The following is a 23,830-nucleotide window of genomic DNA, read 5'->3' on the forward strand; positions in this document are numbered from 1 at the left end:
GGAAGGAAGAGAGAGTGTGAGAGAGAGATGGAGAAAGTGAGGGAGGTACAGAGAGAGGGGGAAAGAGAGAGAGGGAGGGAGGGAGGAAGAGAGAGTGAGAGAGAGAGAGAAGGAGATGAGGGAAAGAGTGTGGGAGAGAGAGGTGTCTAACGATATGTATCTATATCCGTGAGAATTCTTGTCAAAGTAATTTCCTCTCTTTCCCCAACTGGAGGACAGGAAATTGATTTACAGTGTAAATTTGTTTGGTTTCTACATCCTTCTCAATGTAATATATCTTTTATAGTTGTTAACCTCTCTATGAGAACCAAGGTGCTGCCTGCTGGTTCCCTTGACTCCTGTATCTGAATGTGCCATACATGGATATGGGGACTACAGCTGACCTGAAGACCTACTGTTTGTCTCTGACCTCAGGTGCTCTACCCCAGGTGTAGCCTGATGAAGGCAGCAAATACCCTGCTCTATATTGTTGCCATTTTATTATATTGGGAACTGCTAGAGCTGGATCCTACTCCACCTGAGAGTAGCCTGGCTTTGAGAGGTACATTGATAGTAATATTGACACCACATGAAATCCATCTCTGAAACATCCAGTCAGCATCTTCCAGTAAACAAGGCTGATTATCCCTGCACCTGAGCTCTGTGAGCATTGCAGTTTCAGGACTATGTCACTGATCAAGACAGAGAGTGTAGTTTCAGTGTAAGCAATGACCAACCAACAAGGGAGCTCAGAAACAACAGGGGGCACAATATAGTCAAGAATCCCAGTAGAGAGATGAGATTGGTGTGGAGGGGACTCTGTGTTCTCTGTGGTTTCCTTTCTTGAGTCTACTAGCTGACCTGCACCTGCTGTTGTTGACATGGGATGTTTCCATGCTCAAATACAGTAAACATTCTTTGTTAATTTTTTGTGTTTTTATTTTATTGTTTATTTTGTTCAGTTTACATTTTGCATTTGTATAATATATTCTGGTCACTGGTTCCCTTCCATCTACTCCTTCTAGATCTTTGATGTATCTATCCTTTTCTACCCAAATCTACACCTTGTCTCTCTCTCCAGGAAAATACTAATAAACAAAATATATTTAGCAAAGGGAATAAGACCAAACAAAAAGCAAACAATGAATGCTCTTACACACCAGCACACAAAAAATCCAAAACTACAGCTCTGTAACTATGATATACCGACAAAATGTGAAACAAAAAATGCACAGTATGATAGGAGAGAAAACAGTTTAAAAATAACATTGGGTTCATTTTATTTTGTCAGAGCCTGTGAAGTAGCTGAGTGGGTAAAGGTGTCCACTGGCAAACTTGGCAACATCAGGTTGATTGCTTGAACCCACATGATAGGATACTCGAACTGAATTCCATAAATTCTCCTCTGAGGATCACAATATACCTTGGTGCCTGTCTCTCCTGATCACACCACTGAAGATAGTATAACAATTTTTAAAACTGTTACATTGGATGGAAAGAAACTCCTGAGGACCCACACTCAGCACATATCCCAACCCTAAGATTAAAAGAATTTGGGCTAGCTGGGCTTCTAGGACTCAGATCTTTCTCTTAATGATTAACCTAAGCCACAGTCTGTAAGACTCCGCAATAGAAAGTCACATGTTCTAACTGTGTGACATTTCATTGTACTTATTTTCTATCCTCTGAAGCCCCTGTTTTACTAGGGGCAACATTTCATCCTATCTTTATTTATATAACTTTTCCACCAAACTAACCTCTGTCACAATAAAAGGGGTTCCCAACCTCAGCAGACAGCAGTACTCAGGGCTACATACAACTCAGGGAGTGCCATGTCCATCAAGGTTGAAGCTCACACAGTAGGGACAATGCTTACAGAAAAGAGCTACAGAGCACATGACAAAGCAATGTCCACTGCCCTGTATAATCCAGAACATGGAGAACTGGGGGAAACTAACACTAAAATGCATCTTTCTTCTGTTTGCCAGTATAAATGAAATAGATGAGACTCTGTGTTTACCAAGGAGAATATCTTAATATGATACAAAACTTTCCAACCATTATCTTTATTGCCAGACTATCCCAAGCACACTTATACACAAACTAGGACATGTCATTTCTAGGCTCCCACAACAGAACTTATCATATACCAGGAAGACATGCAAATAAGGCTCTCTCTTCTCATGAAAACCAGCCCAGCACTGACCCTGAAGCTCAGGCAAAGGAGCCCAGCCCTGGATTCCCAGGTCTCGCCATTCAGTGAACAGCACTGAACAATACCCACACCATGGATTTGGGGCTGATTTAGGTTTTCCTTGTTGCTCTGTTTAAAGGTAATTTATGGAGAAGAATAGGTACTGAGTAGGTTTGCATACAAGAGTGGTGTAAATACCAAGCTTGTTTGGCAATTACTGACAGGAGTCTCTGTGTTTGCAGGTGTCTATTGTGAGGTGCAGCTTGTGGAGTGTGGGCGTGGCCTAGTGCAGCCGGGAAAGTCCCTGAAACTCTCCTGTGCAGCCTCTGGATTCACCTTCAGTGACTACTGGATGGGTTGGGTCTGCCAAGCTCCAGGAAAGGGGCTGGAGTGCATTGCAGAAATTAATGGAGATAGCAGTACCACAAAGTATGCACCATCCTTGAAGGATCGATTCACCATCTCCAGAGACAATGCCAAGAACACTCTGTACCTGCAAATGAACAGTGTGAAGTCTGAGGACATCGCCACTTATTACTGTGTTACAGACACAGTCAGGGATCTCAGTGTGAACCCAGACATAAACCTCACTGTGAGGCCGCTCACAGCCACCAGGGGGCGCACAGCACACACAGAGCACAGGTTCAGCCCAGCAAATAATGCAGACATGATCCTCTCTAGTATATGGGCTCCATTTTTTTTAATCTAACAAGTTTCCCCGGAATTCTCTCTACATGTATGTACTGAAGTGATATGATGTCCTCAAAACATTATATTTTTGTACTAGTATAAAAATATGAGGCATAGTCCCTCATGAACTAAATGCAAACTGATAGAGATGAGGACATAAAGGACCCCGCCTTTGTCAATGAAATCACATGGTGAAGAAGTTGGTGGACACTCCTGAATATTTTCACATTCTAGGCAGAGGCTTGGTCAGATTTCATGATTATAATTCTCATAGAATGTGTGTTTAAGAAAAACCCAGGATTTAGGCAGAGCCAGGATTGTTAGACCATAAAATCTAGCTGGTCTGGAATCTTCTCTCTCTCCTCCTCTGTCCCTGCAGTGTCCATCAGGTTCAGATCTGCCCAGATCTGTGTTTTCTAAACCAAAGCTTCCCAATACCACTGTCCCTCCTTTGTCTATATCATGTGCAGAAATCTATGAGCTGACCTGTATTCTAGTCTGCTTGACTCTTGTTGCTAAACACGGAGGCCAACACTGTTCTCCCATGATATCCTAGAGCTCAGCTGGGTCATCTACAGTTCTGGACCCTGGAGCCCATTCAAATGTGAATTAGTAAATTAACAGATATAAGAGCCACAGGTTCAAGTGTCCTGTCAGCATGTCAGTCAACACTCAAACAGTGGAGGCTGCACACAAAGCAATCCTGTGTCATTCTTCATAATTAAATATATTGACTGAGAAATCAAACAGACGTGGATCCTGTATGTTAACTTCTGTAGCCTCTAGAAAAGGAAAACCTAAATTAAGGATCCCTGGTAGAATTAGGACTTATAACTGCCTGGGATAGAGCATGAATGAGATTGAGAAATAAAAGACAAGTGGATGTGTGATGGAAGTGAGGACGTCCTTCTGGGCGGCTGTGCAGGTCACTTGGAGGAATTGTTTCCTGCCTGGGGGACAGACGACAGCATCACAAGGCTCAAACAGAATCCATGGAGTCAGGGTCTATGGCATTTTAACTGAGGGGGTTAAGGGAAAAGACATGTACACTCTTTTGATGGTTTCCTTCTTTATGCTTTTTCTGAGTTCTATTCTCTTGTCTCATTTCTATCCAGAAATGTCCTTTCTTTCTCTCGTAATGTTTCCCTCCTCCTGATTCTTAATTTTCCCTTACAGTGTTTATACCCCAGCAAAATCTTTCAAGCAATACAAACATTACAATGTGGTTACACTCAGATTTTCAAGAGAATTATTACAACGAATATAAGCAAGTAGAACAGTATATTTTCCATAACTCTTATATGATTAGACATTTTAAATATTACAGATGAGAAGAAAATTGTCAATGTAAGCCATGTACAACCATACCCAAGCAACCTGTTTTAGATTAACAGCATTAAGCAAGCAAGGTATTCTTCTCAAGGTATTCTTCTTTAACTGGCAGACTGCAATTTGTGGCTACAAGGAAAGGATCAATCATTTAATTCTTCATCTTGAAAGGTAATCTCATAAGAAATCTTAAAAGAATTAAAAATCTAAATTTATACATGAAAACCATCATCATCACTTTTTATATCAGAGATTAAGGAAGAAATTTGTATAAGATATTAATCATCATCTTTGGTCATTAACCCTCCTGAGCATAAAAGCATGTCAGCTAATAAAAATGAGGCTGCTTTGTATTTGTGACCTTAACCTAATGAATTTATAACTCAACTATGTGTCCTTGTGAACTTTAGTTATTTTCTGGGACATTCCATCTCAAAGCTATTATCAAATCATCTAATCCAACCTGTAGTTATGTTCAGGCTTGTTTGCAGCTTTGATGCACACCAAAACCTGTGAATGCATCTTTCAACATTAAGATTGAAAGAATTTGAGACAGCCTGGCTTCCAGGGACTCAATTGTTTTCCTTATTCATTAACCAAACTACAGTCTAAATAGCCATGGAGGTGAAACTCATAAGCCCTAGCTGTGTGGCACTTCCTTGTATTTATTTTTCATTATCAAAAGAATATTTAAACTAAGTTTATTATTATCAATTAGACAGTACAGCTTAAGAAGAAATCATCTTCACAATAATGCACAGGTAAAAATGTCCAGTAGAATGGGATGTTTCCACATGAGAACACACTGTATTACAGGCAGTGGGGATCTCCCCACACCCATTCACACCATTCAAGATACCAGAGAAAGATGGCAGCAGCAAAAATGAAAAGGAACAGCAGAAGCAAAAGACATTCTTGAGTCTGTGGACTCCAGGTTTTGCCAATCAGAGATTCATCCATCCGGGCTTCACATCCTGGTGAGGTGACACCTGAACCTCAATTGCCCCCTGCTGCTCCTCTGACAGGGCCACCTGCAGACACAGAAGTCAAAGCTCAGCTCCCCTTGAAGTTCAGCTTCTCAGTCACTCCCCACTTCTAGGACAAATAGGTAAACGTGCAGCAAAGGAAAACAGAATTAGATGATAAACAAGAAATACACAGACTGTCTGGAAAAGACTTTTACATGTGATTAGCTGAACACTGGAATTCAGGCATGTCACATGACCTCCATACAGAAAGGGAGTTTCCCAACCTCAGGAAGCAGCTGCTCTCAAAGCTATAGCTATGCAGGGAATTTTATGTTCATCAAGGATGAGGTCCACACAGCAGTGCCAACTCCTACAGAAATGAGCATGGGAAAGCAACGTCACTGAGGTTTGTAATCACAGACATGGAGAATTGAGTTGAAATGAATATGAAAATAAGTCTTTATAGAAAAAGGGATAATAGGAGATGATTTGAAAATGATATAATTTATAAAATATTCCCCAATATTAACTTCATGATCTGATTCCTCCAGCACATTCACAGATAACCCAGGATCTGACACCTACAGGCTCCACTACAAGCTTTCTATAAAGCAGAAAGACATGCAAATGGGCCCTCTCTCTGCTCATGAAAAGCAGCCCAGTCCTGACCTCACAGCTCAGACAGAGGAGCTCAGCTGTGGATCCCAAGACTTCACTCAGGGATCAGCATGGAGTTGGGGCTGAGCTGCATTTTCCTTGTTGCTCTTTTAAAAGGTAATTTATGGAGAGCAGTAGATGCTGACTGTGTGAGTGGACATTAATCTGAGGGACAATGGACATGTGTGATGATTTCTTGACCAGGATTTTTTGTGTGTTTTCAGGTGTTCAGTGTGAGGTGCAGCTGGTGGAGTCTGGGGGTGGCCTGGTGAAGCCTGGGGGTCCCTGAAACTCTCCTGTGCAGCCTCTGGATTCACCTTCAGTGACTACTGGATGCACTGGGTCCGCCAGGCTCCAGGGAAGGGGCTGGAGTGGGTTGGAAATATTAATATGATGGCAGTACCACAAACTATGCACCATCCGTGAAGGGCCGGTTCACCATCTCCAGAGACAATGCCAAGAACACTCTGTACCTGCAAATGAACAGTGTGAAGTCTGAGGACACCGCCACTTATTACTGTACTAGAGACACAGTGAGTGATCTCAGTGTGAACCCAGACAAAAACCTCACTGTGAGGCCGCTCACGGCCACCAGGGGGCGCACAGCACACACAGAACACAGGTTCATCCCACAGACTATGAAGGCATAACTGAGCAATCTTCTCAGCAGCTTAGGCTCCTTTCATCTTCTAGTTCCCAAGAAAGTCTCTCTAAATATTTGTGCTGTGGGTGACTGTTGTCCTCTATACATCTCCTGTGTTTCTGCTGTTATTTAAGAAACATGGATGCTCCTGTGTCTTTTTTCTCAGATTCAAGCAGATCCTCAGTCAGATTTCTTTATTACAGTATCATTACATTTAAGGGAAATCAAGGGTAAGAAGGGGCCTATTACAGGTGCTACCGAGGCTCAACCATCCCCTCCCCTCCTCCTGACAATGGTGCACATCAGGTTCAGACATGATCCAGCTGTGCTTTAGCTAATTCAGTTTATTTCTCCATGAATTTCATCTCTGCTCATCATGAGATTTTTATAAACTTGTCCTTCAGGAAAGTTAGTTCAGTGTCTGTGTGGAGATGGGATTTCAAGGATGGTTTATTGTCTTCTAATTGACCTGAATATGGGGTCACACCACCAGGAAGGTATTGAACATCTGCATCTGATCACATGATAATGTTCATGAGAAGTGAGATCTACTCACCTAGAAAATCTCTCACACACAATTGGGCATTTCATGTAAATCTAACAGAGATCACTTTGGGTCTGGGGGTGTCACATTGGCATTGACAGAGCCAGATCATTTCTCTAAGAGGCACAGAAATTCCAGCTTGTCCTCTGAGAAGTTCCTCTCACTGTGCAAAAAACTGAGAAAGTTTGTCTTAGTAAATTTTCTGTAGCTGTGATAAAACAGCAAGACCAACTGTGATGAAGGAAACATGTAAAGAAAGAAAGAACTTAGTTGGGATTATGGTTTCCAACAATGGAGTCCAAGATTTGCAAACCAAAGGCTGAGTGGCTGGAGCAGCAGTTGGTGGCTCATGTCTTGATCCACAAGCAGGCAGCAGAGATGCACAGTGAAAATCCCAAGAGATTATAGAACCTCTGAGCCTTCCCCCATTGACTCACATTCTCCAACAAGACCACACCTACTGGTACTTCCCAAAGAGTGCCTTATGAGAGGACCAAGTATTCAACATACTAGACACTGGGGGACCTTCCAATTCAAACAACCACAGCCCCAGTCACTGAAAGGAATACAGGATTGGCAGTTAGTAACATACAAGGAACATGGATGTGGGAGAAGGTGGAGACATTTCTGACAGGGAGAGCAGGAAATGAGAGATTCCTTTACATGAGACCAGGAAGGTTGGGCAGACCTCGTCCTGTCCATGAAAAGTGGTTTTCCACCAGGTATGTTGTTCCACATTGTATGCTAAAAAGATCCACAAGAATCCACTTAGTGAAAGCTGAAGGTGGTATTTTATGATGAGGTCATGTCTCAGGGACAGGAAAGGCTCTGCATTTGGTAACAGAGATCAGTCTGCTGCCCCAGTGCTCTGTTTCACACTTGCTGTGTTTAAGAAGAGCAACATTATATCCACAGCTTGATGACCTTTAGAGAGAGAGAGCCTTTGGCATGCTCATTCCTAAATGGGATGTCTTTGTCACAACCCTCCCCTCAGTGCTCAGGAACCTATGAAGAAGAGTGGCTGGAATGATTGCAAGAACCACAAGGTATGGGCAGCATCATGGAAACTGTTTCTAGGACACAGTTTAGCAGATGCACATATGAACTCTGGCACTGTGAACAAGACATAGAGAAGCTCAAGCCTGTGGTTATTTTTGCTTGTACAAATAAAGCTTGTCTGGAGATCAGAGGATGGAGCTTACCACTAGCTAACCATAGAGGTCTGGAGGTCAGTACAGACAGACAGAAGGTGAGATGTCTTGGCAGCCAGAAGATATAACTAGGAAGAAACTGGAACTTGCTCTCATTTCTGCTGGGAAGCTAATGATGTAAGGGTATCTTTGGTTTGCTCCTTCTCTCTGATCTTTCAGCCTTTTCCTCTATATCTGACTCCAGGTTTTTACATTTTAGGCCAATTAAGAGCTCCACTTACACATGCCAGGCAAAATCCAAGCATGGAGCAGTGTCAGTAGGCACTAAGAACCACTCTTAGAAATGAAGCCATTCACAATTGAAAACTACTGGGTGGAAGTCAGTTTTCCAAAGTAAAGAGACACAGGTTACATCAACCACACTTCAGAGGAAAGGTTTGAGAAAAACACAGGGACTGTGTTGAATTTTCATTTTATTTGTGTTTTTTTCTGTTTTGCATTTTAAGTGAGAGAAAAACCTGAAAGTAGTGGAGCATCTGTGAGAATTTAGGTGTGGAGCAAAAATTAGATTAAATCAAATTTAAAAATGAGAAATGCACATGTGTAAACACCAACACAATGGATCCAGTAATTATATTCTTGTGTCCTATTCACGAACAATCATGGGTAGAGTAGACATTAACAATGCATTTTTATACTATCACTAGTCTTTGAAATTTGTTTTTTTTTTGTCTTTGAAGTTTGGTTTTGAAAGTCACAGGCTGTCAAATCACAATTTTCTAAATCAATAACATTACCTTATATTTAAGTTATGAATAAGGTACAGAAACAAAAGGCTGGGATGCTAACTTGCTGTCACATGTCATCCTTTCTGGTTCAAATGCTAAATATACATCATTAAACAATTGTGGAATTTTAATTCCCTGTGTTTTCTGACTTTGTTCCCTTCCACTGTCACCTCAGCCTCTGGGAATCAGAACAATGCTCTGCATACCAGGATTTCTGTCTTTTCATTCTCCCTGTAACTCAGGTCAGGCAGCATTTGTCTTCATGACCCTGGATTGTTTCACAGGTGTAACTTATTTAGGAACATTAAATTTCACACACAGGACAGTTTTCATCATCTGAAGACCACATCACAGTATTCTCATAGTTCTCTATGCCATCCTTTCTTTGCCAATGACTTCTTCCTCAAATACAGTGATTAATTTCTTCTTAATCATTTTATTGTATCGTTAGTTATTTTATGCATTTATGACATATTTTGATGATAATGATCAGCTAATCATCCCATTAACTCCTCAATTCCCACACCCCACAAACCACTCTCAGCTTCATAGTGAAGTCCTTTTCTTATCTTGACTCCTGGGAATGATCCTGCAATAGATGCAGATGTTGGTGTAGACCTCTCATGAACACACGTTCCTGTCTCTCATATGTAGCCTATTGGTTGACTGGGAGAACTTATGGTGAAGCTGTGTTTTGTTTGGTGAAGTGTGCACACCAGTCTCACCACACTCGTCTACAGACAAACCAATGAAATGCTTTATGTGTGTATCAGCCTTGTTATCTCTTATTTCTGACAAGTTATATTAAGTTATGTGATGAACATTCCAATGTGTAATTAATCTGTGAATCCAAAAAATTCAAAATGCAGGATTTCTTTAGATATCTCTGAACTTACAGAAGCATTACTTGGAAAGGGCTATCACAAAAGCATTATTTGGAAAGGGCTATCAGGTGTTTTCTATTTTTAAAATATTATTGTTTTCTTGCAACTCAGTTACCTACACAAGTTTATATGGGCTCATGGTCATATTCATACTGTGTGAATATTTTCAAACTTTCAATGTGCAGTGGTCAGCCCTGAAATCACCTACATTAAAGAATAAACAAACTGAGCAGGTTGGATGTATATATTTATGCATAATTGTGTGTGTGTGCACATGTGTGTGTAAATAGATATTAGGAAAAAGGGGGATATGAGTTTGGGAGTGGAGTTTGGGGAGGCATCGTGTATGAATGTCTTTATTTTTTCTTTTGTTATTATTTTAATACATCTAACATTGATTTATAGTGCCTATGGTATTTCACACCATTTTTCTTTGTTTATTGGTTCTAATTTCTTTTGTAATCTCTGTCTCTTTATATATATATATATATATATATATATATATATATATATATATTCATGTCATCAGAAGTGGCAAATTGTTTTCAATTTTCAACAATGGATGAACTTCATTTTCTCTTTGTGATTGATGTTCTGGCTAGTAACAAGTACTATCTTGACTAAACTGGTTCAACATAGGATAATTATGTTGTTCCTATATAAGGACCAACCTTTTAACTCCACATTTCTTTATCACTATAGGAAGCAAACAAATAAACAAAAGCAAGGAATTTAAAGAACAAAATAACCCAGAAGAAACACACACCTGCAGCATGCTGAAAAAGAAAACATTAATAGCTTATTATATGTGAAATGAGATTGCAAATTTAGGAGTATTAGTTTTATCCTCATTAAAACCATCACATGTAAATCAATTTTGTCAGGAAAAGGACCTAATGACTTGGTTGGTATTCTAATTGTAAATGGAGAGATTAGGCCATGATGTTATATCCACAGGGTCTGCATAGGTCTCAGGAATCACTATTCCTCTGACAGGATGACAATTTGGAACTCAGCATCCTGCTGCCTGACCCAGGTGTCCTCCACCTCCTTCCTCTCCAGCTGGACTAGGTCCTTATCTAAGATGTACCTTGCTCATGAATACGCAAATCATGTGAGTCTATGGTGGTAAATACAGGGATGTCCATACCACCAACAACATATGATCAGTGTCCTCTCCACAGTCACTGAGCACACAGGTCCTCACCATGGGATGGAGCTGGATCATCCTCTTCCTGGTGACAGCAGCTACAGGTAAGGGCTCCAAGTTCCAGACATGAGGAGGGGCCATGCAGTCAGGTGACAGTGACATCCACTCTACCTTTGTCCCCACAGGTGTCCACTCCTAGGTCCAGCTGTAGCAGTCTGGGGCTGAGTTAGTGAAGCCTGGGTCCTCAGTGAATTTGTCCTGCAAGACTTCTGGCTACACCTTCACTAGCTATCTTATGAGCTGGGTGAAACAGAAGCCAGCACAGGGCCTGGTGTGGATTGGATGGATTAATCCTTCTCATGGTAATACTGACTACAATCAGAAATTCAAGGGCAAGGCCCTACTTACTGTAGACAAATCCTCCAGCACAGCCTACATGGAGCTCAGCAGCCTGACATCTGAGGACTCTGCAGTCTATTACTGTGCAAGACACAGTGTTTCAACCACATCCTGAGTGTGTCAGAAACCATGGAGGAGCAGGATGCTGAGAATACAGATGAGATCAGCCTAGATACTTACACAGAAATAATCATTCTGTGTGTCCCGTTTCTACCCTACTCCTAACAGTCTTACATAGTGTTTGTCATTTTTTCCAAATAATATCTGATAATGAAGTGGTCCTTATTGGTTTTCATTCAGTAACCAGATCTTGAGGAGATTTTTATCAGTGAACACCTATATTGACATGATTCTGCTTTAATGAAACAGAGAATAAGAAACTATGACAATACATTATAGTGTGTGTGTGTGTGTGTGTGTGTGTGTGTGTGTGTGTGTGTGTGTGTGTGACCTTTAAATCTAAGACACTAGGAGTTTATTGGGAATACACTATAATATGAATTTGACTAGGAAAATAAAAATCAACAATATCAGAACAAACAAAAATACTTTTCAAAATTCAGTGATGTATCTAACAGCACACAAAATACTTTGGTGTAAGTAGTCTCCATAGATTGTGGGGAGTCTCTTTACCTTTCCATTAATTACAATTCTATGTGATCATTTATGGGGAGGTCTGATCCTGATTTCTTTTTTGGTAGTAATGACATTTCTTCTCAATTGAGAGATGAAGATGGCCCGAATGTCACACTGTGGAAACCTCTGGCATAGAGTCTGTTACTCTCTCAGCATTCTGGGCTCCTGATCACTAACACTGGGCCAGATCATGGGGATCCTAAACTGATAATGTTAAAGACATTGATGCCATCAGGAGCCCTGGGTGATCATTGCCCTGTTTCCTGAAATTGGATTGTCTTTGCAACACATTTTAGGGTGACACTGACTGACATTGACTGGACATCAGTGTATGTCACAGGATAATCCCGCCACTCCCACACCAACACATACACATACTCTCTCTCTCTCTCTCTCTCTCTCTCTCTCTCTCTCTCTCCAAACACAGAGACAGAGAGAGAGACTGAGTAGATTTTTGTTTTTGGAGGTGTCAAGGGCCACTAATGACCTCTGCTGACTTTTGACTCTGTTATTACTTTTACATATCTGTATCTAAGCAATTCTTTCTGTGTAGGATTTATTGTTTTTCTTCTGTTTTAATTGGGAGAACTCACATACCTTGGCTATACAAAGGCCAAATATCAGGAAAAATAATTCTGCCATTGACAGCATGGCTACTATTTTTAATAAAGAAATTTCTTGTCCTCCAAGGCCCACTGTCCTGCCAATGTCTTATTTTCAGCATAAAGGTTGGACACCATCATGAACTCTTGCTTAGACATAAGCAACAGAGTCAGGAAAGAGGGTTCCCTTATCTGTGAATGCTGGGGAACTGTCAACAGAAAGATTAAAAGTAATATGAATGCTGAGTTGTTGTTAGATTGGACTAGCTGGACTCATGCAAGGTGCACAGGGCTGACTTCTGTGGGGACAGCCTGGAATTCTCAAGAATAGACAAAGCTACCATACTCCACAGAACTCCATCTTAGGACTGCCATGGTCCATCACAGTCACAAGAGATTCCTAGGACAGCATTCCTGACCTGTGCAAAATTGCTGAGAGAGTATAAATCTGTATACAAACATTTCAGAGCAATCCATATGGAGGAATGAGATTAATCAATTGGAGACCTTGTTCTATTGAAGAAAACACACAGGGACACAGTCTGAAATATCATAATGATTTACAATGAAATCAAGTCCACATGATCAATAACATTGATAAGTATTTTTACCATGAGACATCAAAAAGGAAAACCAAAATAAATCAGTTATGCAGAGCCTGGGGAGTATGTGCAGAGGGGCCAGCAAAGGTGTTTCCTGACTCTACTCAGAGTTTATTCAACTCAGTTAACCACATACAAGGCCCAGGAGACCATCTCCAATGGCAGTTAGAATCCTCCCCTAGAACGATACAAGGTCAGTTTATTCCAAAATATATGTCACTCTCCTGGGAATGCTGCAGAGAAGAAATTGACACAATTCAAAGACCTTCCCAATATACATGTAGACAGTACATCTCATAAAAAATGAAATCCTCAATTGGAAGCTAGGACTGGACAGTCGTGTCTCATGGAGAGGCAATCTCAAAGTTCTTCATGCTGAGTCTCATCCAATCAGGACATAGGTCATTTTGGGGAGGGTACAGGTCTGAAGGGATGGATGGACACCAGAGCAGGGTCCATGAGTGAGCACTCATGATTTCTCTCTATCGTTTTGCAGAGGCACATATTGTTCCTTCATTAGTTTGAAAATGTTTAAAATTAGTGACCTGATGTACAGGAATGCTAATTGAAACACAGTCCTCACCAGACTAATAATTAATGCAAACAAAGTGTTAAATTTTGAATTAAATGTTACTCCCAGAAAAATAATACTGTATAGAATTTATTTATCATTGTTCTTCCATACTGGGTTTCACACACCAGACATTTACAGGAATTAACAGTAAGCAACATCCTCTAAAACAATTTCTTCAATTTAATATTTAGACTCATCATGTATAACACTTTGCTAATTCTTCTAAAATTATCAAATTTGTATTGTAATGGCATTTGTAGACCTAATAAGAGAGAGTGGTGTCTGTTGTGAAAATTCAATTAATTAAAAAATAAATCAGACCAAATTATATGAGAAGTAATTATTGATAATATTTTTAATTCTTTCCCTGTTACTTGTTTTTGTCTCTTTCATTTGGTCTAGGCATTTAAATTTCTAATACTCCCAACACAAACCTCCTTATAAAGAGCTGGAAAGGAAAACAAGGCCTCCTTTGCTCTTGAAAACCAGAATAGTCCTAACTCCACAGAACCTGCTGAGAGCCCAGGCCTGGATACCAAGGCTTCCCATTGAGTGATAGCACTGAAGGAAAGCCACTCACAATGGAGCTGTGCATGAGGGGAGATTCCCTTGTTGCTTTTAAAATTTTAGGTTTTTTTTTGAGAATTTCTCAATCTTAGTAATGTGGCAGTCAATATCCCCACTCAAATTCTTCTTGTGTCCAACTCATGCTCACTCTCAAATTCATGATTTCTCATCCTTACATAATATGTTTCCTGTCTCTGTGTTTCCCTCTCTCTCTCTCTCTCTCTCTCTCTCTCTCTCTCTCTCTCTGTGTGTGTGTGTGTGTGTGTGTGTGTGTAACATTGGACTCAGTTGGTGGTGAAAGGAAAGCAAATGCTTGGGGATCAAGAGAATAGAAGGGTGTGGCTGCAAGGAAATTGTCCCATCGGGTGTTTTAGGGAGGTCACAGAAGAGCAGGTCTTTATTGTAGTTGGGGAAGGTCTGACCTGGAGGAGCTAAATGTTATATACAGGTCATCAAAATGTGTTTTAATCATTGTTAAAGCAGAACCACAGTGTTTATATTCATATAGTTGTTCTATTGTTTAGTTGAGCGTCAATAGAGGACCTTTATGCCTGATATGCTGTACCACTCAGCAACAATGTGTTAATTCAGCTTAACAAATGTTTTCACTATTCACCGAACCATTTTTTTAAAATGATTTTGGTTTCGTTTTGTTTCTCTGAGTTTCTTATTAAATATGTAATTATCTCACAAAACCAGAAAAGAATTTAAAAAAGAGAACAATAAATTAAGCCTGAAAATTTGTATTTCTTTTTTAAAACCTAAAATGATACTAAGTACATTTTCTTGTTTTCTTATTCATTCTGTTTCACTCTTCCTTCTAACAAACAGCTCCATACAGACCAAGCATAACTCAAACCCTTGATTCCCATTCCCCTTTCTCTTGTCTACAATGCAGTCCTGGGAATAAACATAGGGCTTCAAAAATGCAAAACAATACTCTAGCTGTAGGGAGCTGCAGAATACTGCACCCAAAAGATGTCGCCGGTTTCCACCCTCCGCCAGCCGGACGGCGAGCGCTCTCTGTGGTAAACAACTCCAAATTTGGTAAAGGTCATGTATCCTATTAATTCTGCTTGGAGACAACCTATCCTGGCGCACCACGTAGGGTTAGGTGATTGGTAGATGTAGACTATATCAGGCCCCGTCTCCCTCGACCCGGGGCCGCCGCCATTATACACTGTAAAAGCAAAGAGGTTCCCGATTAAACTGTGTTGAAGAAGATTCCTCGGTGTGGCGTCGTTCTTGCTGGTCAAGGGTGGACGCCGCATCTAGCAACTAAGCTGTGGCCCTGGAGAGTAAGTGATGCTTTCATACCATAAACTCCACTTTGGTATTTATTTCATCTCAGACATTTGCACCCTTATTTGTCTCCACTAAGCTCCTGGTGCTGAGATCATGACATAGCAGGAAGACATGCAAATTATGTCCCCCTCTGCCCATAAAAACCAGCCCAGACCCTACAGCTCTGACAGAGTCACCCAGGTCTGGACTCACAGGTCCTCCCATTCTGTGGTCATCACTGAACACTCAACACTCAGCATGGACTTGATACTGAGATGGGTTTTCCTTGTGGCTCTGTTGAAAGGTAATTTATACATAAGGAGAGATACTAAATGTTTGGGCAAATGTAAGTGAGAGGATTATTGGACATCTGTGAGTGTGTCAGAATTCTCTGTTTGCAGGCATCCAGTGTGAGGTGCAGCTGGTGGAGTCTGGTGGGGACTTAGTACAGCCTGGAAGTTTCCTGAAACTCTCCTGTGCAGCCTCTGGATTCACCTTCAGTGATGCCTGGATGAACTGGGTCTGCCAGGCTCCAGGGAAGGGACTGGAGTGGGTGGGAATAAGAATTAAGCCCAAACCTGACAATTATGCAACAAGCTACGGGGAGTCCGTGAAAGGCAGATTCACCGTCTCAAGAAATGACTCCAAAAGCAGCCTCTACCTGTGAATGAACAGCTTAATATCCAAGGACACCGCAATTTATTACTGTGCTGCAGACACAGTGAGAGGACTTCACTGTGAACCTGACACAAACCTCCCTGCAGCCTTCTGAATTTAAAGTCCCCCGGACATCATACCACTTCTAACCAATGTTAGAAGAGAAGCCATGCAACTGACTGGTTCCAGCTGCTTCTCTTCTCTCCGGTAATGTTAAGCACAACTGATTAACAATCCTGAAGTTAGAAAAAAATCTTAAGGAATAGCCTGGCTATTCGAATAACAAGCCCACACTGACACACTGTGTCACTCCTTTCCTCACTCAGACTACAAACTCCTCTGCTCAGCCTTTTCTCTCTTGGTTATGTCCATCCCCAGTGTAAAACATATCTCTCAGACTAAAATATTCCTCTCAGTTTGCTAGGGGACCTGTAACAGAATTCCCATAACAAATAAAACAGGGAAAAAAGCAAATTAAAAACTGCAAGTTTATGAAGCTGAAATTTTGTTTTGTTTGGAGTGAGGGACAAACATTCAGAAAAGAAAATTGATTTTTGTCATCACTTGATACAATCACAGTCCTGGATCATCAGGGGTCTGGGTTAAGAGCAAGGTACTTTCTATAGAACAGCTGAGCACTAGGACCCTGAAATTATGCAAGGAAAACATTAAATGAAATTTACCCCAATGCTTTGCCCTTATCACAGCTGATATCAAAGTGGGAACATTTCATTTAATGTACCTCTACCTGTAGTTATGAAATTAATGTAATATTTTATATACCTTCAAATTCTAAGAAGTGTGATGATGCCAATCCAAACATCCATGCTTACTTTTATGTGGATTTATTTTTTGTTTTTTCCAGTCTGCTGCAAGTAATATTACTAGATAATAACTATGAGAAACTGTTTGTGAGTGTTATTCAGCAGTTCTTGTGAGAAGAAACCCACTGAGATGATACCATCTAACTGTGAAAAGGTCATAGAAATAAACAAAGACCATGCAGCAGATTCTAATATCCACATTCTAGTCTTGATGGATCCTATAGATCAGCCATACTGCTGATCAGAAGTAACTCCCATAACAGATCAACCTGATGATTATGAAGCACAGGCCAGCAGGGGGTGATCACACCTCAGCCATTTATGGTCCTAAGGAACAGATGCAAAGACAGAACAGCAGGGGGGTCACTGCATGTGTCTGGAGTTCTTCCTTTTGCCAACCCACACATAACCAGGCTAAATAAGTGAAACCTGGCAGAGAAATGATTTGGTCATCCAAGGACTCAAAGCAGAAGTGACTTCAGATCAGCAGCTCACTGCATTTAGTTGCTTTAAATGAAGTCAATTTCCTGCAATGCCACAGAAACAACCATATCATGGTCCATACGAACCTTAGACATAACAATGTGTCTGTAATAGTTGAATTAGTTAATCCATTAAACAATTATTTCCCAACTCTCTTTTCTAATACAGGGTAACTATTCCTAGGAGCCACTTGAGGCTGATCCCACAACCACCAAAAAAATTCTACATCCTCAGGGGATTGGAGAGATGGGAAGACATAAATCATGGCACTACAGACCAGGTAACAGACTCCTCTCTGTCCTGTTGTAACCACAGACAGGGTTCCTATATTTAGTTTGAGGAAATCAATGGCACAAATGCAGAAGATATTAACTAAGACACCCCAAACACAAGACATATATCTAAAAGCATTTTGTGATGTGTTTAGTATTTCACAAGGATTAGCCTCTACTCTGTTAATGTTTTATATATATATATATATATATATATATATATATATATATATATATATATACATTTGTATGTGCAAATATATGTATATGTATTCGATAATGAGAATAAATCTTGTATTATTGTGCATGTTAAAATTTCTCAACATGCTGTCCCCCAGCTCAGTTTCAATGCTGTAATTTAATGTATAGTACACTATTTATTCATCTTAACATTGGTTCCCATTGAATTATCAAATTGTAATTTTTAATTTTTAAGCTTATATGAATTTGTTGTATAATATTTGGTAAGAAAACAGTGAAGAGTTCATGTAAAAAGAATACAAAAATTAAATTAAGGGTTTTGAAGCTTTTATAAAAAAATAATGAATAATATTTTAATGGAATCATGGTCCTCACTGGTTCATTTTCTCTCAGACATTTGCACCATTACCTGCTGCCTCTAAGGCTGTCACACACCAGAGAATAATATATATCTGGAAGATATGCAAATATGACCTCCCTCTGCTCATGAAAACTAGCCCTGCCCTCACCCCGCAGGTCAGGCAGAGGACTCTAGCCCTGTCTTCCCATTCAGAGATCAGCACTGAAAACACAACAATCAACATGGGGTTGGGGCTACACTGGGTTTTCTTTGTTGCTCTTTTAAAAGGTAGATAACACGGGATGCTGAGTGTGTGAGGAGGCATGAGTGAGAGAGACAGTAGACTTTGTGACAGTTTCTTCATCAGGATCCTCTCTGCTTGCAGGTGTCCACTGTGAGGTGCAGCTGGTTGAGTCTGGTGGAGGATTGGTGAAGCCTGCAGGGTCACTGAAACTCTCCTGTACGGCCTCTGGATTCACCTTCACTGACTATGCCTTTCACTGGGTCCGCCAGGCTCCAGGGAAGGGACTGGAGTGGGTCGCTCGCAGAAGAAGTAAAAGTAATAATTATGCAACAAATTATGCTGATTCAGTTACGGGCAGATTCACCATCTCCAGAGATAATTCCCAAAGCATGGTCTATCTGCAAATGAACAACCTGAGAACTGATGACACGGCCACTTATTACTGTACAACTGACACAGTGAGGAGTCTGCAGTGTGAGCCCAGACAGAAACCTCCCTGCCAGGTTCCCATGACCAGCGGGGGGCGCTCAGCATCCATAAAGCCCAGATACAGACATAATTGATTTTTTTTCTGTTTTATCTGGCTGCCCTCTAAAACATGATTGTTCTTTGGGAAACTTTTATGATTATAGACTCTAGGATTTGATCATGCCTCTAAAACTGATGACTTTGCTTTGATGAACATTCTTAATTACTGCAGAACCTGGAAATGCTGTTGCTGCTATTGATGCAATACTGCTATTATTGATATATATTATTAAATTTTTGGAAACTTTATCTGTGCTGTCAACTTTGGAAAAAAGTATCCCAGTTTACTGTGTTGAGTTGGCATTGTACAGAAATTAACAGTCATATTGGTCTAGAAATGTTGAACTTAATTTTTTTCCATTTGTAAAGGGGTAACACAATGTATTAAATATGTAAGGTCTTAAAAAAAGAAAGCAAAAAAAAGAATCTCCCAGGGAAGAGTAGTGGTAGAGCATCTGCCTGGCATAGAGAAGGAGGCCCTGGTATCATTCCCAGCACACATGGAGAAAATAAAATAGTTTTACATGAAGTTTCACAGGAAGAGCAGTAAACTCTATAGAGATGTGTTTCCATAGAGCTTTCTCAACTATTTAGAAAAGGAATGAAAACTTTGTGCCTCTCCAGGTAGAAAATTATAGGATGGCTACAGCACAGGGAGGGTGAATGACCGCTAGGGCCATCAGGACAGGAGCCAGTGCCTCCTCTGGCTTCTCTTTAGGGGATGTGAAGTCACAAGAAAGCATTCTGCAGGGGAACATGGTGTGTTTTCAGCAGCCCGGTAAAGGCAGGGAGCTCACCCTGCTCCTGCTTTCTAATAGCTGTTTTCAGCTGAAATCCATCCCGTTTCCTGAGCAGGACACTCCCATCTACCTGCTTTTATGTCACAGAGTCTGACAAGTACGCACAGGACACCAAGGAAGTAAGAAAGGGGGAGAATGGGAACAAAAGGATGCCAAGAGGGACAGGTGACTGAATAAGTCAAAAGGGCAAAAACAAAGTTAAAACTGTCTCCAAATTAGTGTTGAGCTTTTGTATTTTAAGCATTCACTTTGAAATATACAAAAAACACATCATGCACGAATACATGTATTTTGGAACCATGCACGAGTCACAGCCAAGAAAACTCCCAGTAGCTGGTTCTGTGCTTAAGAGTTTGTAACATTTAAACGGAACCTGATTTGGTTCTCAGCTTCCCACTCAGGCAGCTCACAACTACCCATAATTCCATCTCTCTGACCCTCTGGCTCCTTCACCCAAACGTGATGACTCTGCCTCTGTATCATCCATTCCAGGATGTTTTCCTTTCAATGAGGATGTGTGTGATGATCTTGGACTCTCATGGAGACAATGTCAGATATTTCCCAATTTAATCTTAGAACAAATATCAGCTTTATGCTGTATTCTGCTGGACAGTTTCACTTATAAATTGTTAGAAATTTCCATACATGGTTCTGTGTTCCTATTCAATACGTATAAACTACTTAGAGTCTCATATAATATCTGTTTCAGAGATCATCTTAATTAATACAGATATCTCAGGGCATGCTGATTTTCCTCAAGGTGATATAATTTCTGTATTCATTCAGATGAAATATTCCCATTGTGTCTCACATATAACCGTGTCTTCTTGATGCAGTCATCTGCTGACAGACGTGAAGTAAAGCTCAATAATTTATTGCAGACAGTGCTGCAATAAATATCAATGTGCAAATGTTTCTGAGGTGTGTTCCCTTTAGGCCAATTCAGTAGTCAATCCAGTTTGTATGTAGCACACTTGAAGGACAAATACTAGTTCTATACATCTGACAGGATCATGTAAATTCTCAAAATTTATCATATTTTGAAATTTCCATTCATCACCATCATCATCATAACCATCTTCTTTAAATAAATCTGACAACCTTGTCACAAAGCAGAGCAACTCTCTCAGGCCTGAAATCTACTGAGAGTTTAGGTCCTGATGTTTCACCCACAGCATCTGCACAGCCCTGAGTAAGACAAAGAATGCATTTCCTGAGACAGCGTTAGGATTTGGACATCAGCATCCTTTGCCTGATCCAGGTGTCCTCTACCTCCTCAAACTTGAGTAGGTCCTTATTTAAAGTAATTCTTTGCTCATGAATATGCAAATCATGAAATCTGTGCTGGTAAATACAGAGATGTCCACACCAACAACACATCATCAGTGTCCTCTCCACAGTCACTGAGCACACAGGTCCTCACCATGGGATGGAGCTGCATCATCCTCTTCCTGGTGACAGCAGCTACAGGTAAGTGCTTAAGTTCCAGACTAGAGGAGGGGCCATTTACTCAGGTGGCAATGACATCCACTAGGCCTTTCTCTCCACAGGTGTCCACTCCCAGATCCAGCAGCAGCAGTCTGTAGCTGAGCTGGTGAGGCCTGGTGCCTCAGTGAAGGTGTCCTGCAAGGCTTCAGGCTACACCCTCTCTTATGATTATATGCACTGGGTGAAACAGAAGCCTGGACAGGGCCTGGAGTGGATTGGGGGGATATTTACTGGAATTGGTATTGCCAATTATGGGCAGAAGTTCCAGGGCAAGGCCACACTGACTGCAGACAAATCCTCCAGCACAGCCTACATGGAGCTCAGCAGCCTGACATCTGAGGACTCTGCAGTCTATTACTGTGCGAGAGACACAGTGTTGCAACCACATCCTGAGTTTGTCAGAAACCCCAGAGGAGCAGGAAGCTTCCCTGTGACTGAGATGACACAAAACATCAGCCTGGGACTTACTCAGAAACGTTCAACCTGAAATCCCTGTTTCTGCCTCCTCCTAACAGTCTGTAGGAGGTTTTTCAATTTATCCAAGTGACATCTGAGAATGAAGTGTTGCTCATTGAGTGTGCACTGCGGTTCACCAGACCTTGAGGAGATCTTTATCAGTGACCAACTCCATGGACATGCGTCCTTAATGACACAAATATAAGGAGCTAGGACAGCACATTATGATATGTGTGTGTTTGTGCCTTACGGGGTGTGAGAGAGAGACAGTGTGCGTGTGTGAGTGTGTACATGTGTGTGTGAGTGTGTGTGCACATGTGTGTGTATGTGTGTGTGTGTGTGTGCATGTATCTGTGTGTGAGTGTGTGTGTGTGTGCTTGTGTCGGGGTTGGTGGGTGTATGTGTGTGAGTGTGTGTGTGTGTGTGTGAGAGAGAGAGAGAGAGAGAGAGAGTGTGTGTGTGTGTGATTTAAATCAAAGAGATTAGAACTGTTGTTGAAGTAGGTGGAAATATACTATAATAAGAATTTGGCTAGGAAAATAGATCAGCAATATCAGAACAAACAAAAACGCATGTCAAAATTCAGTTTGATGTACTTAAGAGCACACCAAATACTTTAGTAGAAGTTGTTACCAAAGATTTGTGGGGAGTCACTTTACCTTTCCTCATAATTTCATTCTATATGCTAATTTATAAGTAAGTCTAATCCTGGATTTCTTTGTTAGTAGTAATCACATTTATTATCAATTGAGAGATGAAGGTGACCCGAATATCACACTGTGGAGTCCTCTGGTATAGAGTCTGTTACTCTCTCAGCATTCTGGGCTCCTGCTCACATAACACTGGGCCAGAGCAGGGGGATCCTGACCTGATAATGGGAGAGGCCTTTATGTCATCAGGAGCCCTGGGTGATCATTGCCTGTTTCCTGAATTTGGATTGTCTCTGCAACAAGTTTAGATTGACACTGACTGACAATGACTGGACGTCAGTGTATGGCCCAGGATAACCCAACCAACCCCACACCAACACACACACACACAGATGAGAAAAAGAGAGGGACAAAGGAGAGAGAGAGAGAGAGAGAGAGAGAGAGAGAGAGAGAGAGAGAGAGAGACAGAGAGAGAGAGAGAGAGAGAGAGAGAGAGAGAGAGAGGGGAGATTTTTGTTTTTAGAGATGTGAAGGGAAACTTATAATCCCTCTTGATTTATGACTCTAACTTTCACATATCTGTATCTAATGAATTCTCTATATCTGTGCTTTTTTGTTTTTCTTCTGTTTGCATTAGGATAATACACATACCTTGGCTCTACAAAGGCTCAATGACAGGAACAAATAATTCTGCCATTGATAGAATGGCTACAGGGTATTTTAATTACAGAAAGTTCCTGTCCTCCAAGGCCCAGTGTCCCCTCAATGTCCTGTGTGCAACATAAAGTTTCAGCAACATCATGAAATCTCTTACTCAGATATAAACCACAGAGTCAGGATAGAAAGGGAAGAGGGGTTCCATTATCTGTGAATTCCAGGGAACCATCCACGGAAAGATTAAACGTGGTAAGAATGTTGGGTTGTTGTTATATTTGAACTGGATGAACCCATGCAAGTTGAATAGGGCTGACTTCGGTGGGGACACACTGGATCTCTCAAGGAGAGGTAAAGATTCCATCCTCCACAGAACTTCATCTTATGGCTGCCATGATTCATCACAGTCACACAGGATTCCTAGGAGAACCTTCCTGAACTGTACATGATTGCTGAGAGCACATTTAACTGTCTACAGACATTTCAGAGCAATCCCTATATGGGGTGAGATCAATTGGAGACCAAGATCTGTCAAATAATTATAGAGGTCCAATATTGTATATTGTGATTTTCCAAATGACATCAAGTCCAC

At 40.9% G+C, this 23,830-nt stretch overlaps 2 pseudogenes and 3 gene segments (V, D, J or C); all 5 read left to right on the top strand.

Moving 5' to 3' along the window:
- The first annotated feature begins 2,266 nt into the window (after positions 1-2,266).
- Positions 2,267-5,291, top strand: LOC113838624 (annotated as a pseudogene).
- Positions 5,292-5,888: 597 nt separating this feature from the next.
- On the top strand, positions 5,889-6,467 carry LOC103162450. The segment is given in 2 exon segments: positions 5,889-5,934; positions 6,042-6,467. Coding segments are annotated over 2 exon segments (472 nt in total).
- A 9,432-nt stretch (positions 6,468-15,899) lies between these two features.
- LOC113838623 lies at positions 15,900-16,413 on the top strand (annotated as a pseudogene).
- A 2,247-nt stretch (positions 16,414-18,660) lies between these two features.
- On the top strand, positions 18,661-19,225 carry LOC113838626. The segment is given in 2 exon segments: positions 18,661-18,706; positions 18,804-19,225. Coding segments are annotated over 2 exon segments (468 nt in total).
- Positions 19,226-21,414: 2,189 nt separating this feature from the next.
- LOC113838627 lies at positions 21,415-21,965 on the top strand. The segment is given in 2 exon segments: positions 21,415-21,460; positions 21,541-21,965. Coding segments are annotated over 2 exon segments (471 nt in total).
- The last annotated feature ends 1,865 nt before the right edge of the window (positions 21,966-23,830 follow it).

Source organism: Cricetulus griseus, chromosome 5 (assembly GCF_003668045.3).
Source record: "Cricetulus griseus strain 17A/GY chromosome 5, alternate assembly CriGri-PICRH-1.0, whole genome shotgun sequence".
Taxonomy (NCBI): domain Eukaryota; kingdom Metazoa; phylum Chordata; class Mammalia; order Rodentia; family Cricetidae; genus Cricetulus; species Cricetulus griseus.